The sequence below is a fragment of the Leopardus geoffroyi genome, chromosome D3 (assembly GCF_018350155.1).
Source record: "Leopardus geoffroyi isolate Oge1 chromosome D3, O.geoffroyi_Oge1_pat1.0, whole genome shotgun sequence".
Lineage (NCBI taxonomy): Eukaryota > Metazoa > Chordata > Mammalia > Carnivora > Felidae > Leopardus > Leopardus geoffroyi.
The window spans coordinates 83,459,809-83,471,985 of record NC_059339.1 but is presented as its reverse complement, the minus strand read 5'-3'; the positions used below and the strand labels follow the sequence as shown (position 1 = coordinate 83,471,985).

At 35.8% G+C, this 12,177-nt stretch overlaps 1 protein-coding gene across 2 annotated transcripts in view; it reads left to right on the top strand.

Annotated features, from left to right (window-relative positions):
* The window catches only part of CDH19 (cadherin 19), a 104,077-nt gene extending 92,203 nt beyond the window's left edge, over positions 1-11,874 (top strand). The window contains exons 10-12 of one of the 2 annotated variants that reach the window (XM_045457103.1): positions 2,712-2,829; positions 5,302-5,553; positions 8,184-11,874. In XM_045457103.1, coding sequence (XP_045313059.1) covers positions 2,712-2,829; positions 5,302-5,553; positions 8,184-8,653 — 840 coding nt within the window. In that variant the 3' untranslated portion in view covers positions 8,654-11,874. Of the gene's footprint in view, positions 1-2,711; positions 2,830-5,301; positions 5,554-8,162 lie in introns of both variants that reach the window. The other variant, XM_045457102.1, reaches the window with a different exon arrangement.
* The last annotated feature ends 303 nt before the right edge of the window (positions 11,875-12,177 follow it).

Below are 12,177 nucleotides of genomic sequence, written 5' to 3'. Positions count from 1 at the left end.
TTTTAGATTTTCTAGGCTGTCACACTGTTTCCATTATGGATTTTAAAGTGTTATAAATGGAGAATCACACGGATTGGGTCAGAAAAATAGAAAAAACTCTACCCACAACAAAGAGGACTTTAAAAATCTGACTTCTCAGAATTTGTCATCACATGGCCATTCTTCTTTGTCTAATCTTTGCTTTTTGATTTGTCTCGGCCCCTCTCATCAATGTATATGACCATTGATAGGCTCCAGGTAAGTAGTTAGAAGGAGATCATTTAGAAATCTAATCAATGCAAAAGATTTTTTCTTAGAATTTTATTTGAAAATGAAAACCAAAACCCTCCCATTGTCGTGTGAAAAGGAAAATCGAGATCCTTAGTCAAGATTTTTGTGTTCAAAAATGTTGGCCCTGTTTGAGAAATGTGTGTTCTCAAGAATAATGTACATGTTCAGGGTTAGTTCAAAAGAATTAATGATACCTACTATGTGACTGATTCTGTCAGTGGCTTCCTATTTTTGTAAAGTGGTTCATATGTAACTTCAATTTATAAAGCAAGTTTAAGTGGAGGCACATACATTAAAAAGGGACCAGGGTTGGGGCGCCTGGGTGACTCAGCCAGTTAAGCGTCCATCCGACTTCAGCTCAGGTCATGATCTCACGGTTTGTGAGTTCGAGCCCAGTGCCAGGCTGTCTGCTGACAGCTCAGAGCCTGGACCCTGCTTCTGATTCTGTGTCCTCCTCTCTCTCTGCCCCCTCCCCCAGCTCACACTCTGTCTCGCTCTCAAGAATAAACATTAAAAAAAAAAAAGGGGACCAGGGTGCTGAAACCTATGCATATTCGGTTTGCCTATACATATGTAGAGAGTAGTTTCATTAATTAAAATTATTTAAGAATATATATAAAGTGAAAATCTTACCAGTGTGCTTCAGCCTTTGTGCTTCAGCACCAGTGTGCTTCAATACTTTGAATATGAAGGGAAACATATTCAACATTTAGTCTGATGCATGTATTTAATACAGAGAGTCAGGTAGTGAGATACGTTATTCCTTGTCTAAAAATCAAGTCTGCATATGGCAACAAGATAAACATGAATTTTTGCAGTTTGCTATCAATCTTAATTAAACAAATATGCATATAATGAGATTACACACAGTATTCCACAGGATACCTCTTTTTCTGTGCAAATCCCAATAAGACTATGTTTTCATGAAGAAAACGCATATAAACACATACTGATTGTGTGAAAAGCACTTTGACAAGCTATGACATATGATTCTACATTTTTTTTTAGTGTTTATTAATTTTTCAGAGAGAGAGAGGGAGACAGGGTGCGAATGGGGGAGGGGCAGAAGGAGAGGGAGACACAGAATCAGAAGCAGGTTCCAGACTCTGAGCTGTCAGCACAGAGCCCAACATGGGGCTCGAACCCACGAAACAGTGAGATCATGACCCCACCCGAAGTCAGATGCTCAACTGACTGAGCCACCCAGGTGCCCCATGACATATAAGTCTAAAAACGCATCCTAAAAGTTAAGTTAGTATCTCCATTTTTTAAATATAAAAAACTAGTCAGTGGCAAAGCCAGGGTTCAACATATCCGTGTTTCAAGTTCCCCCTCCCTTTACGCTAGCTATGATGATAATCCAAAATAAAAGCACTACCCTAATACAACCCACATTTATTATTACAGGCATGGATTGAATGGAACTGTGTTTCGTTGCATTGTTTAACACTGTATGATTATGATTTAATTAGGAATGTGTTATACAGAAAAAGATAAGTCGAGAAATAGAGAAATAATGTACAAATTATGTTAGCTCTTTAAGCAGGTGGATATGTATCTATTCTTTGAAGTATAACATTATAAATTTTGGGCCTGTCATCTTGCAGCTAAAGATATTTCTGTCTGACACATGGTTAAAAGCACTTTAATTCTAGAAAATTCAAAACAATAACTTCTATAATCAATTTACTTTAATTTCCAGAATGAATCACAATCTCACTATGTGATCATGACAGCATATATCTTTTTTGACAATAATGAACTACTTGACTGACACATTCATGTCTGGAAAAAAAGAATTAACTGTGAATTGATGTGTTCAAAACTGCACTATTTTACTTTTTTTTATGATCTGAAATAGGAATTTATTTGATGTGGAACACTTTTGCCATAATCTTTATGGGTCAAAGGAAATCATGTACATTGCCCCTAAGCTCCAACTGCATTATTTCCTCAAATCAATTTAAAAACTCATTAGTTTAGCTAATACTTTAGTAAGACAATAAGTTTACCGCAGCTATGCTCTCAAATAAGCAGGGGATATATAACTGCAACAAATCATAATGGCCACTATTCAGAAAAGGAAGGGAGAAGAAAAAAAAGGAAGAAAGGGGGAAATCGGACAGAGAACATGGGAGGGAATCTTGATTTCTAAGCAGTAATACTTTGAGAACTTCTAACAAACTTAACTGATGGAAATCATCTTATCCATCAAGACTAATTTATTATGCAATATCAAGTCACTCTTTTAAAAGGTACAAGTGAACTTATTTATAATCTGAGAAAATATTGTAATATTCTCCCAAATTTGAGTTATCTTCTGCAATATCCATAAAAAATTGGTAAAACAGTTTTGATGAAAGCTAATGATGATGATAATCTTTCTAACAGTAGTTAGTTTCTGGAATCAAAAGCTAGCAACCTATTTCTGTCTTTTCTAGGTAATTCAGACCATCAGTGCAGTGGATAGAGATGAATCCATAGAAGATCACCATTTTTACTTTAATCTGTCTGTGGAAGACACAAAGAACTCAAGTTTTATAATCATAGATAATCAAGGTAATGGCATTCGTCATAATGGCCTTTTATCTTTTCTTTGAGAAATGTGTTTGGTTTTAAGGGAATTTATAATGCTGCTGCTTTTTATATGGTTCTTGGGATATGGTAACGTTGAGAGAGTAGGGAGTGGCAATGAAAATGGTAAACAAAACTCAAAGTCAAGTTCTGAATACTAACCCCATTTCTCACTGGATTCCTTTAAATGAAAAATCCTTTTTCAAATCATCAGTGTCTATAAGACCTTGCAAACTCTGAAAGACCCTGCAAATATAATTGCATTTCCGACAGAATGGTTCCTTTCATGTCCTTGTATAACTCAAATTTTAAATTTATGTCTGGGGATGAAAGTGATATGTACTTATAGTCATGTTAGTTCGATTGATCCACAGATATTTGGAGTCATTAATTAGAAGCTATAAATATATAAAATTGGTTTAAGATTATTCCCTTCCTTTCAAAATGGAATGATTACATAAATCTCAGGACACAATGTTCCCAAGGATTTTGTTTGGAGAGACAGAATATTTTATCGCTCCATACAGATATAGGAGTGGAATGACTTTGTATAAAGCAGCTCTGTTCTTTTTTCCTTCAGTAAAAATTTTTCTTGTCATCCTATGGATTTCTATCTTAATTTTACTTTATATCTTAAAGATAGGAAACACCACAGGATTTATTACACAAGCTTCCGTAGTCAAATACCTGTAGCTGTCCTTTCTCACAACTGAGTTTTAAGCTTCGAGCTAGGGAGATGTTTATTTAATTTTTAAAAATGTTTACTCATTTATTTTGAGAGAGAAAGAAAGAATGAACATGAGCTGGGGAGGGGCAGAGAGAGAGAATCCCAAGCAGGCTCCGTGCTGCCAGTGCAGAGCCCAACGTGGGGCTTGATCCCAGGATCCCGTGAGATCATGACCTGAGCCAAAATCAAGACCCAGGCGCTCAACCGACTGAGCCCCCACCAGGCACCCCTGGGGGAGATCTTTTACAGGAGAGTAAATGCAGATATCTTCTCCTCCTCTCCTCCTGGTCAAATTCTCCAGTGAAGGAAACTCAAATACTCTTAGGATAAAAAATGCATATAACAATATAAGAAATTAAGTTTCAGCTTAGATTTACTTACATTAATATAAAATAAGTTGCTGAGGAAAAAGAAGTATATTAAAATGTAAAGAAAATAATTTGATTCAATGTTTGTGATTACAAGTAATCTAATAAAATATATATGGAAAAATGTAAACTTTCTTACCTTTCCAATCTGCCGAGTAAATGAAATAATATCACAAGAGTTTTATAGGTTCCAAGTACATCATGGAGAATTTGCTTTTAAAAGATGATTTGGGAAAAGTTGTTAGCAGGCACACATTTTGAAAGACTTCTGTTTGTTTGCATTTTACTGATTGTGTCTTCTAAGGTTTCATTGATACAGAAAACATTTGGGTGGATGACAGGCCAAAAAAAAAAAAAAAAAAAGGGTTGGGGCAGGGGGAGAAATATAGTATCCAGGCACAAGACTGCACCAAAAAAGATTACTTAGAATATTTTGGGGGGCGCCTGGGTGGCGCAGTCGGTTGAGCGTCCGACTTCAGCCAGGTCACGATCTCGCGGTCCGTGAGTTCGAGCCCCGCGTCAGGCTCTGGGCTGATGGCTCAGAGCCTGGAGCCTGTTTCCGATTCTGTGTCTCCCTCTGTCTCTGCCCCTCCCCCATTCATGCTCTGTCTCTCTCTGTCTCAAAAATAAATAAACGTTAAAAAAAAAAAAAAGAATATTTTGGGATTCAGGGGAAAACAACTTCAAAAGTGTTGGAGTATATATTGTTTATCTTTGTTAAGCTTTTAAAAATGTTCTATCTAGATGAGTGATCAGTGCTACTAAGGTTTAACTATTATCTGGATTTTATATAGAAAATGGGTTAATAATGTCAAAGTGAAATGAAACATCCCAACAGAATTTCTCCTACCAAGTAAAACTAACCGTTTTGTCTCATTAGTAAATATATGATTTGAGATCACTTGCTGTGCTACTTGTAAATGACTTTGAAAATCTTGTGTATTTGTAGTAGTTGTGAAAATAATGAGTTTCTACTAGAAAAAGAACTGTGTCATGAGTAAATAACCCAAATGAAACCGACTGTCAACATAAATTTAATGCTGGTCCCCCTCTAGAAAATATTGACATCTCATTAAAAAGCTGCTTTGTTGTCTGTGTTCCACATTTATGTTTTCTACCTTTATCAAGGACGTTTTGGAATTGATTGGTGTAATTCACCTAATTATGTAATTAGTGTTAGGGCCAAGTCAAATCGATAATGACTTTTTGAGTGGGTCTTTTGTCTTTTTATCAGAATTTTCCTCTTTTTTTTTTCTTTTTTTACCTTATATGATACATCTATACCATGACTTCTAGTACATGTGACTGGTGTGGATTTCTGTTGTATTATTGAAAAATGATGCACGTGGATTTCTGTTTTAGATAACACAGCTGTAATTTTGACTAATCGAACTGGTTTTAGCCTTCAAGAAGAGCCTGTCTTCTACATATCTGTCCTAATTGCTGACAACGGGAGTCCATCACTTACAAGTACAAACACCCTTACCATACACGTCTGTGACTGTGATGATTATGGCAGTACACAGACCTGCAGGAATAAAGACCGTATGCTTTCTATGGGATTCAGAACAGAAGTCGTACTTGCTATTTTGATAAGCATTATGCTAATATTTGGTAAGTAGTGCTGAACAGAACCTATCTTCATTTATTGAAACTAAGAAATATAAAAAAAATAGTTAATTCCATTATCACGGCACAGTATGGGTTTGTGTGTGTGTGTGTGTGTGTGTGTGCATGTGTGTGCGTGTGTATGTATGTGCGTTTAATTGCTCTTCTGGATGTGTTACAATTCTTAAACCAGTGGAGTAAATTAAAAAAAATAGAGTGACTGTGGATTTCAAGATGAAAACCAATGATCCTTGAATTCTATGAGTATGTCAGCATGGGTGTCCACTTCTGTTTAGGGATGTTTTTGTCACAATGCATTTCAGCATATACAGTTATATAACAATCGGTCATAATAATGGTGACCTTCTGCTGAGTGCTTATTACACTCCAGGATATTGTCTTGAGTGCTTTACACACAATATGCAATTTGATCCTCATAATAACCTTATGGAGTAGAACTATTATCACCTGCGTTTTATGGATGAGGAACGTGAAACTTAAAGCACTAAGTACTTTGCAAAGGGTCATGTAGCTGGTACACGAGGTGCTGAAATTTCGTAACTGCACACAACTCCCTTCGACCCTATACTGCAACTCACTAGGGTCCTGTGGCCATTAAGAAAGAAAGTAAATGTTAGTGTGGACGAAGGCAAAAACAGGGTTTTACTTGATCAAAGTGCTAAACACGAAAGAAATTCCAATCAAATAGTTCCCTTTTTTTGTTTGTTTGTTGTTTTCACAAGCAGATAAGTTATACTCATTTTACAGGTGAGGCAAATGAACCCCAAAATGTTTTTTGTCAGGCTTTCAAGAGTAGGAAGAATTTCATTTGGCAAAACCTTTTCTCTTTCTTTAACATACCCGTGTATAATCTAAACCCTCTCTTGCTTCCCTTGTAACTTCATGTCAAAAGTCAACACAACTTGACTGCGTGTTGAGGGCAATCCCATAAGCCACTGGGTCTGCGTCCCAAACTCACGGCTCAAATTGACATCTATGTTTCAGGACTTGCTTGGCTTTCACTCTCGTTTTTCTCAAAGCTTCAAAAATCATGCCTTTCTCTTTCCCATACAAATTATCATTATTTCCTACCTCGCCTCAGTCTTGACAATAATTTTTTAATGGTCTTTGATCATAAAACTGAAATGAGAGTTACAGAGCTAGGTATCAGAATCAAGTGAAATATGGCAAGTACTGATATACACACAGGTACAGACCTACACCAAATCTCAAAACCCTGTAAGGAAACCAAGGGCAGCCTCACAGTCAAGGGCATGAGCAATATTTAGAGAGTTGGAAATATGGGTCAACCAGTAGTCAGTAGTTTCCTTTGAAAGTTTTGTGAATACTCTCTCCAATTCACAGATTGAAAAATTATTTATTAGCTCCCTTTCTATAACAACCATATATCTGAGCTGCATTTTATAGTACCTGGATTCAAACCTAATGGCCTTATTTCAAGAACACGACTTCAATTTTTTTAAATGTAAGGTGTATATAAAATATTGCCCAATGTATTTCTCTTTATGATAATATGGATAACATCACTTCATTTTTGTTTCAATTCCTGTAGATGAAATTCTGAATACATCCAAGGCTGTGAAAGGGTTGGCTAGCCTTGACACACACACACACACACACACACACACACACACACACACAATTGTTATTTACTAAAATAATAATAATAATAATAAAAAGCATTCTGAAATTGTTCTATTTCTCCATGATGTTAAAATTATCTTAGGTCACAAACATTGATTGTGGGCATCCCAGGGTTATGATTTTTTTTTTAATGATAATTCGGGATTTCTGAAATGAATGTGGTGTCACAGAGCACAGGTAGTAAACCAACTATGGTGGCATATACTTTCTAGTCAGGAAATATTAACTTAGGAAATGATTATGCCGCAGAATTTTCCTCAGTGGGGAATTTCAAACTGCTCCGTTGTGCTTACCTTCTCTTAACGTGGATCGTTGGTTACTAAAATTGACCAATGCATATAGGTAGGAAAATGTTCCCTTTCGCTGCTTTTCTTTTAGTTTTCAATATCTAAAAAAATAAAATTTTAAATTATCCTCAAAACACAGTTTGCTATATTTTTATGGTTTTCTACTCCAGAAAGATTGTTAGGCTGCCTTGTGTCCTCTGGCCTGCCTCTGTTGTAAATTTTCAACAGCTAATACTGTATTTAAGTTTGGAGGGAGTCAAAAGTTATATGGGGTTATTCCACTGCCCAGGAGAGGAAGTCCCCAACCCCTGCATTGTTCAAGGGTCGACTGTATGTTTTGTTGTCTTATAATCATAAATTCTAAGCTCATGTCTGACGCTTATAACAAAAGCAAGGATTGTAAAGTTTATTATAAATAAGATATTAAATGCTATGTAATATCTGTAAACACAAACTTGTAAGTATAAACTCATATTAACATATTATACTAACATATTATATTATATTGTTATATCAATTATACAATATGATTATATATTGTATTATGTATTGTATTATATTGTATTAATAATCATTATAAATATTTATAAATCATTGTGAATAATTATAAATTATTATATCATGGGTTAATGGATATTCTGGTATGCTTTCTTTCTTTGTTAGGGTTTATCTTTTTGATCCTAGGTCTAAAACAGCGAAGAAAGCAGACTCTGTTTCCTGCGAAAAGTGAAGACTTCGGAGAGAACATATTCAGATACGACGACGAAGGGGGAGGAGAAGAAGACACCGAGGCCTTTGATGTCCTAGAGTTGAGAAGCAGCGCCCTCATGCGGGAGCGCAAGGTGCAGAGGACCGCTACGGCCGAGATCAGGCGCCTGTACAGGCAATCTTTGCAGGTGGGCCCCGACAGTGCCATTTTCAGGAAATTCATTCTAGAAAAGCTCGAAGAAGCGAATACTGATCCTTGTGCCCCTCCTTTTGACTCCCTCCAGACCTACGCTTTTGAGGGAACGGGGTCATTAGCTGGATCCCTGAGCTCCTTAGGATCGGCAGCCTCTGATCAGGAGGAATATTATGATTACCTTAATGAATTGGGACCTCGCTTTAAAAGATTAGCATGCATGTTTGGTTCAGCCACTCAGTCATATAATTAGGGGCTTTTTATTATTAAAAAGTTTTTAAGAATGCTAATATGTGTTTGGGCACACTGGTAGTCACTTGAGTAGAGTGGTGTTATCTGGGGGGAATATATAGATACATATAGAGCATCTTCTGATTTCCTTGGAGTAAATACCCCTCGGTTATTTCAAGCTACCCGCAAGCTGTCAGTGAATGCAGATATGGAGTGATGCTAACAGTCGGCTCTCCGGCACATGTAACCGAAATATTCCTCTAGCATTTTTTTCACTACCATCCAATACAAATTCTCAACATTTTTGGATGTTTAATGTGAGAAAGGCCCTGAACTACATCAACTTAATATTAGTTCATGTATCCATTTTTTTTTAAGTCTTACCGAATGAGAGAAAAATGCTTCTCTATTTTAAGTTCCGATGCTATATGGCTATATGGAGATAAACACTTACAGGGAATCTGGATGATTATATAAAACTTTTAAAAACTGTTTCTTGCTAATGAATATGCAAGTTTCTGGCTGAGATTCTAGGATGATGGGTAGTAGTTTGATGTTTGAAAATCATTGTTAAGACCTCACTTGAAAACCAATCTCAAATTTAGACAGATACTTGTTATATGTTACTTAATCAAGGATACAGTGTAAATTTGTATTATCTTTGATATTACAGATTTGTATAAAAAAGGGGGCATGAAAAAATGTTTGGGAGTTTTCTGTAAGTTATTTTTCCATGTAACCAAAGTAGAGCTTTGGCATGTCACAATACAACAAAATATATGTTGACATTTACACAACATCCAATTTAAACTTTATTATAATTGTGGAAAGTGTGAAAAACTGTTAAGTGAATTTTATTGCTACTAAAAATGATAGCAATAAATGAAAGGAGTATTTGATTCAAAGTTGAATTACTATTCATCCAAAATATTATGATCAACTGTACGGATTCTCACCACTCATAGAATAAAACATGATTAGATTCTCAGCATTTCCTTTTCTATTAAGAGCTTAGACTGTAACTGGTTCTTAAGTGTCATATTTTTATTATGGAATATAAAATTAGGTGCAATAGTTACTTTTATTGTAACATTATGAAGAAAGTATGGTAGGCTGCTGGACCGGGTAGCATCCAGATAACAAGATTTATGACAACATTAGATAATAAGGTGATAAAACACCTTAAATTTAATGAACATTTCAAGAATGATCCTTATTATTCTATCCCAATGAAGATGGAATTCAAAACTCATAGGTTGAACAGAAAGAAAAGAATGAACAAAATGTCCTCAAAATTGTTTTATATCTTCATTTCTTATTAACAGCATGTGAAAATGAACTGAACCAAATTGACCCTATGTATTAAATAAAATATTTTGGATTATTTTTAGCTGAAGATAGAGGAATTGAATGGCTATAGTATTTTGCTTTCTCTGTACTTTCAGACATATGCACCATACCATGTAATAGAAGAGTGGTTTTTCATCATTGTCAATTCAGGTACCATTGTGTAGGCAGCATAGAGATCTTGAAAAAAGCCCAAGACTGGAAATCAACAATTTAGGAAAATATTAAAAGGAGATGAGAAGTCATAAGCTGTAGAAAATCCTTATACATTCGTATCATTATTTACTTAGGGAAGTGTAAGAATAGGAAACAAGACAGAATGTTAAAACAGAAAAACTTGCAAGTGAAATAGAAATGTATGAGTTGAGAGAACATTTGTATTTCTATCATATTGACATAAAAATTGGAAGAGTATAGTTAGGGATATTTTCAGGAATTATTCCATACAGGATTATTCCTTGTATTTAAAAAATAGTGCTCTGTAATCTCGGTTGAAGAAATGGCAAGTGTGATGAACAACAGATAAATGAATCAATGGAAAATGGGTGAGAGAAAAAAATGGGGTTTCCGAGGATCTAATAGGTTCTGTCATGGATGAAAGCCTTATGCACAACTTACAATTTTGGATGAAGACTTTATAAAACGTACATCTGCATTAACAGGGTTTCAAGTTTGAGTCCAATGGCACAAAGCGGATGTGTTAAAATAAGTTCTGGCTTAATTAATGATAGGATTGTTAATCGCAGGTACGTAGGAAAAGCGCATACATGGAGCTCTAGCAAATATCCACCTGCTAGTCTGCAAAGTGTCCTTTTAAGGTATATCAAAAATACTCTCTGATTCTAGTAGAGAAGTTGCAATTTCCTGGAAATTATACTTAGTCATATTTCAATAAAACTTAACCTTTTTGTGGTGTTTCAGGAACAGGGCTGTATCCTAAGCTAAAGACATGGCATTAAGATCTTATCTTTGTAAATTTTAATAAAGGCTAAATCAATGCAGATATTTATGAAAATAGCACAGCTTCACACTAATAGCTGCAGTGCTTAAGTATCAGCCTTAGTTAACTCACAGGTTCACGTAGAAGTCTTCAATTACTGACAGTTGAAACCAGAAAATATGTAAAGTCCTTTATAGGGATCAGAAAACCCGCTAGTGATACGAGGTGTTTCCGAAGCATGTGAGGTTGAGCCCGCCAGAGCTGAGCATGAATGAGTTCACTTTTGTTTAAATCACTGTGTGAACTTTGTCAAACCGCCTTCTGCTTCCAGATCAGAGATTGCAATCTGGAACATAAGGTCCCATCCACCTGTTTCACATGGTTGTTGTGACCAATGAGTCAAAATAGTGCCAGCAGCACCTGACCCAGTAAATAACCCTCTCGTGATGATGGCTGATGTCATTCTGCTGGAACACACAGACCCCTTTATCTTCTAGGACTGAGGGATCTCGCCGGCTCCACGGCATGTTGGAAATAGAAACCAACTTTCTGACCTGACATATAAGGTCACGTGGTATTCTGTCCTTCCCATTTCTGTATTTTCTTAACTCTTTTGGTCTCATGTTCTAGGCCTGAAACAATCTGTCCCCAACATTTCTCCTTTTCATTCCCGCCCTTCATTCGGCTCTGTGATCAATGGTGATTTTCTCTGAAAGGCCTGCCTGACTCTTGTCCTCTACTGTGGCCCATGCTCTGTCTTGTTTTTATTCAAATCACTTAGCCACCTGGTATCATAATACATACGTACATTTTTTTACTTGTTATGTCTTTATCACTGATTAGAATGTAAACCCTAATGGGTAAGGACTTGTCTGTCTCGTTCATTTGTTCTTGTCTAAAATTGTTTGTAGTGCATAGTAAGTGGACCAATAAATATTTCTCAATATAAAAATGAATCCCAATCTGTTTTACTTGGTTATGTATAGAAGCCATATTGGATTTTGTTAAATAATAATACGGAATTAACAGATTTTTTTCAAAATAAGTCACCACTGGGCAGTTCTTGGGTACGATAAGATTTTTCAAAATGTTTCTAGTAATTATATGAGTTTGGAATTTTAACTTGTTTGGACATATTGGTATTATCCCCAGGGAGGAAAAAAGATAATGACTTTAAACTGTTCAGTGAAAACTGGTCCTATCATGAAAGCTGTGGAAATTCTCATATGACTAAGCTCCCATGATGTGTCATGAATATG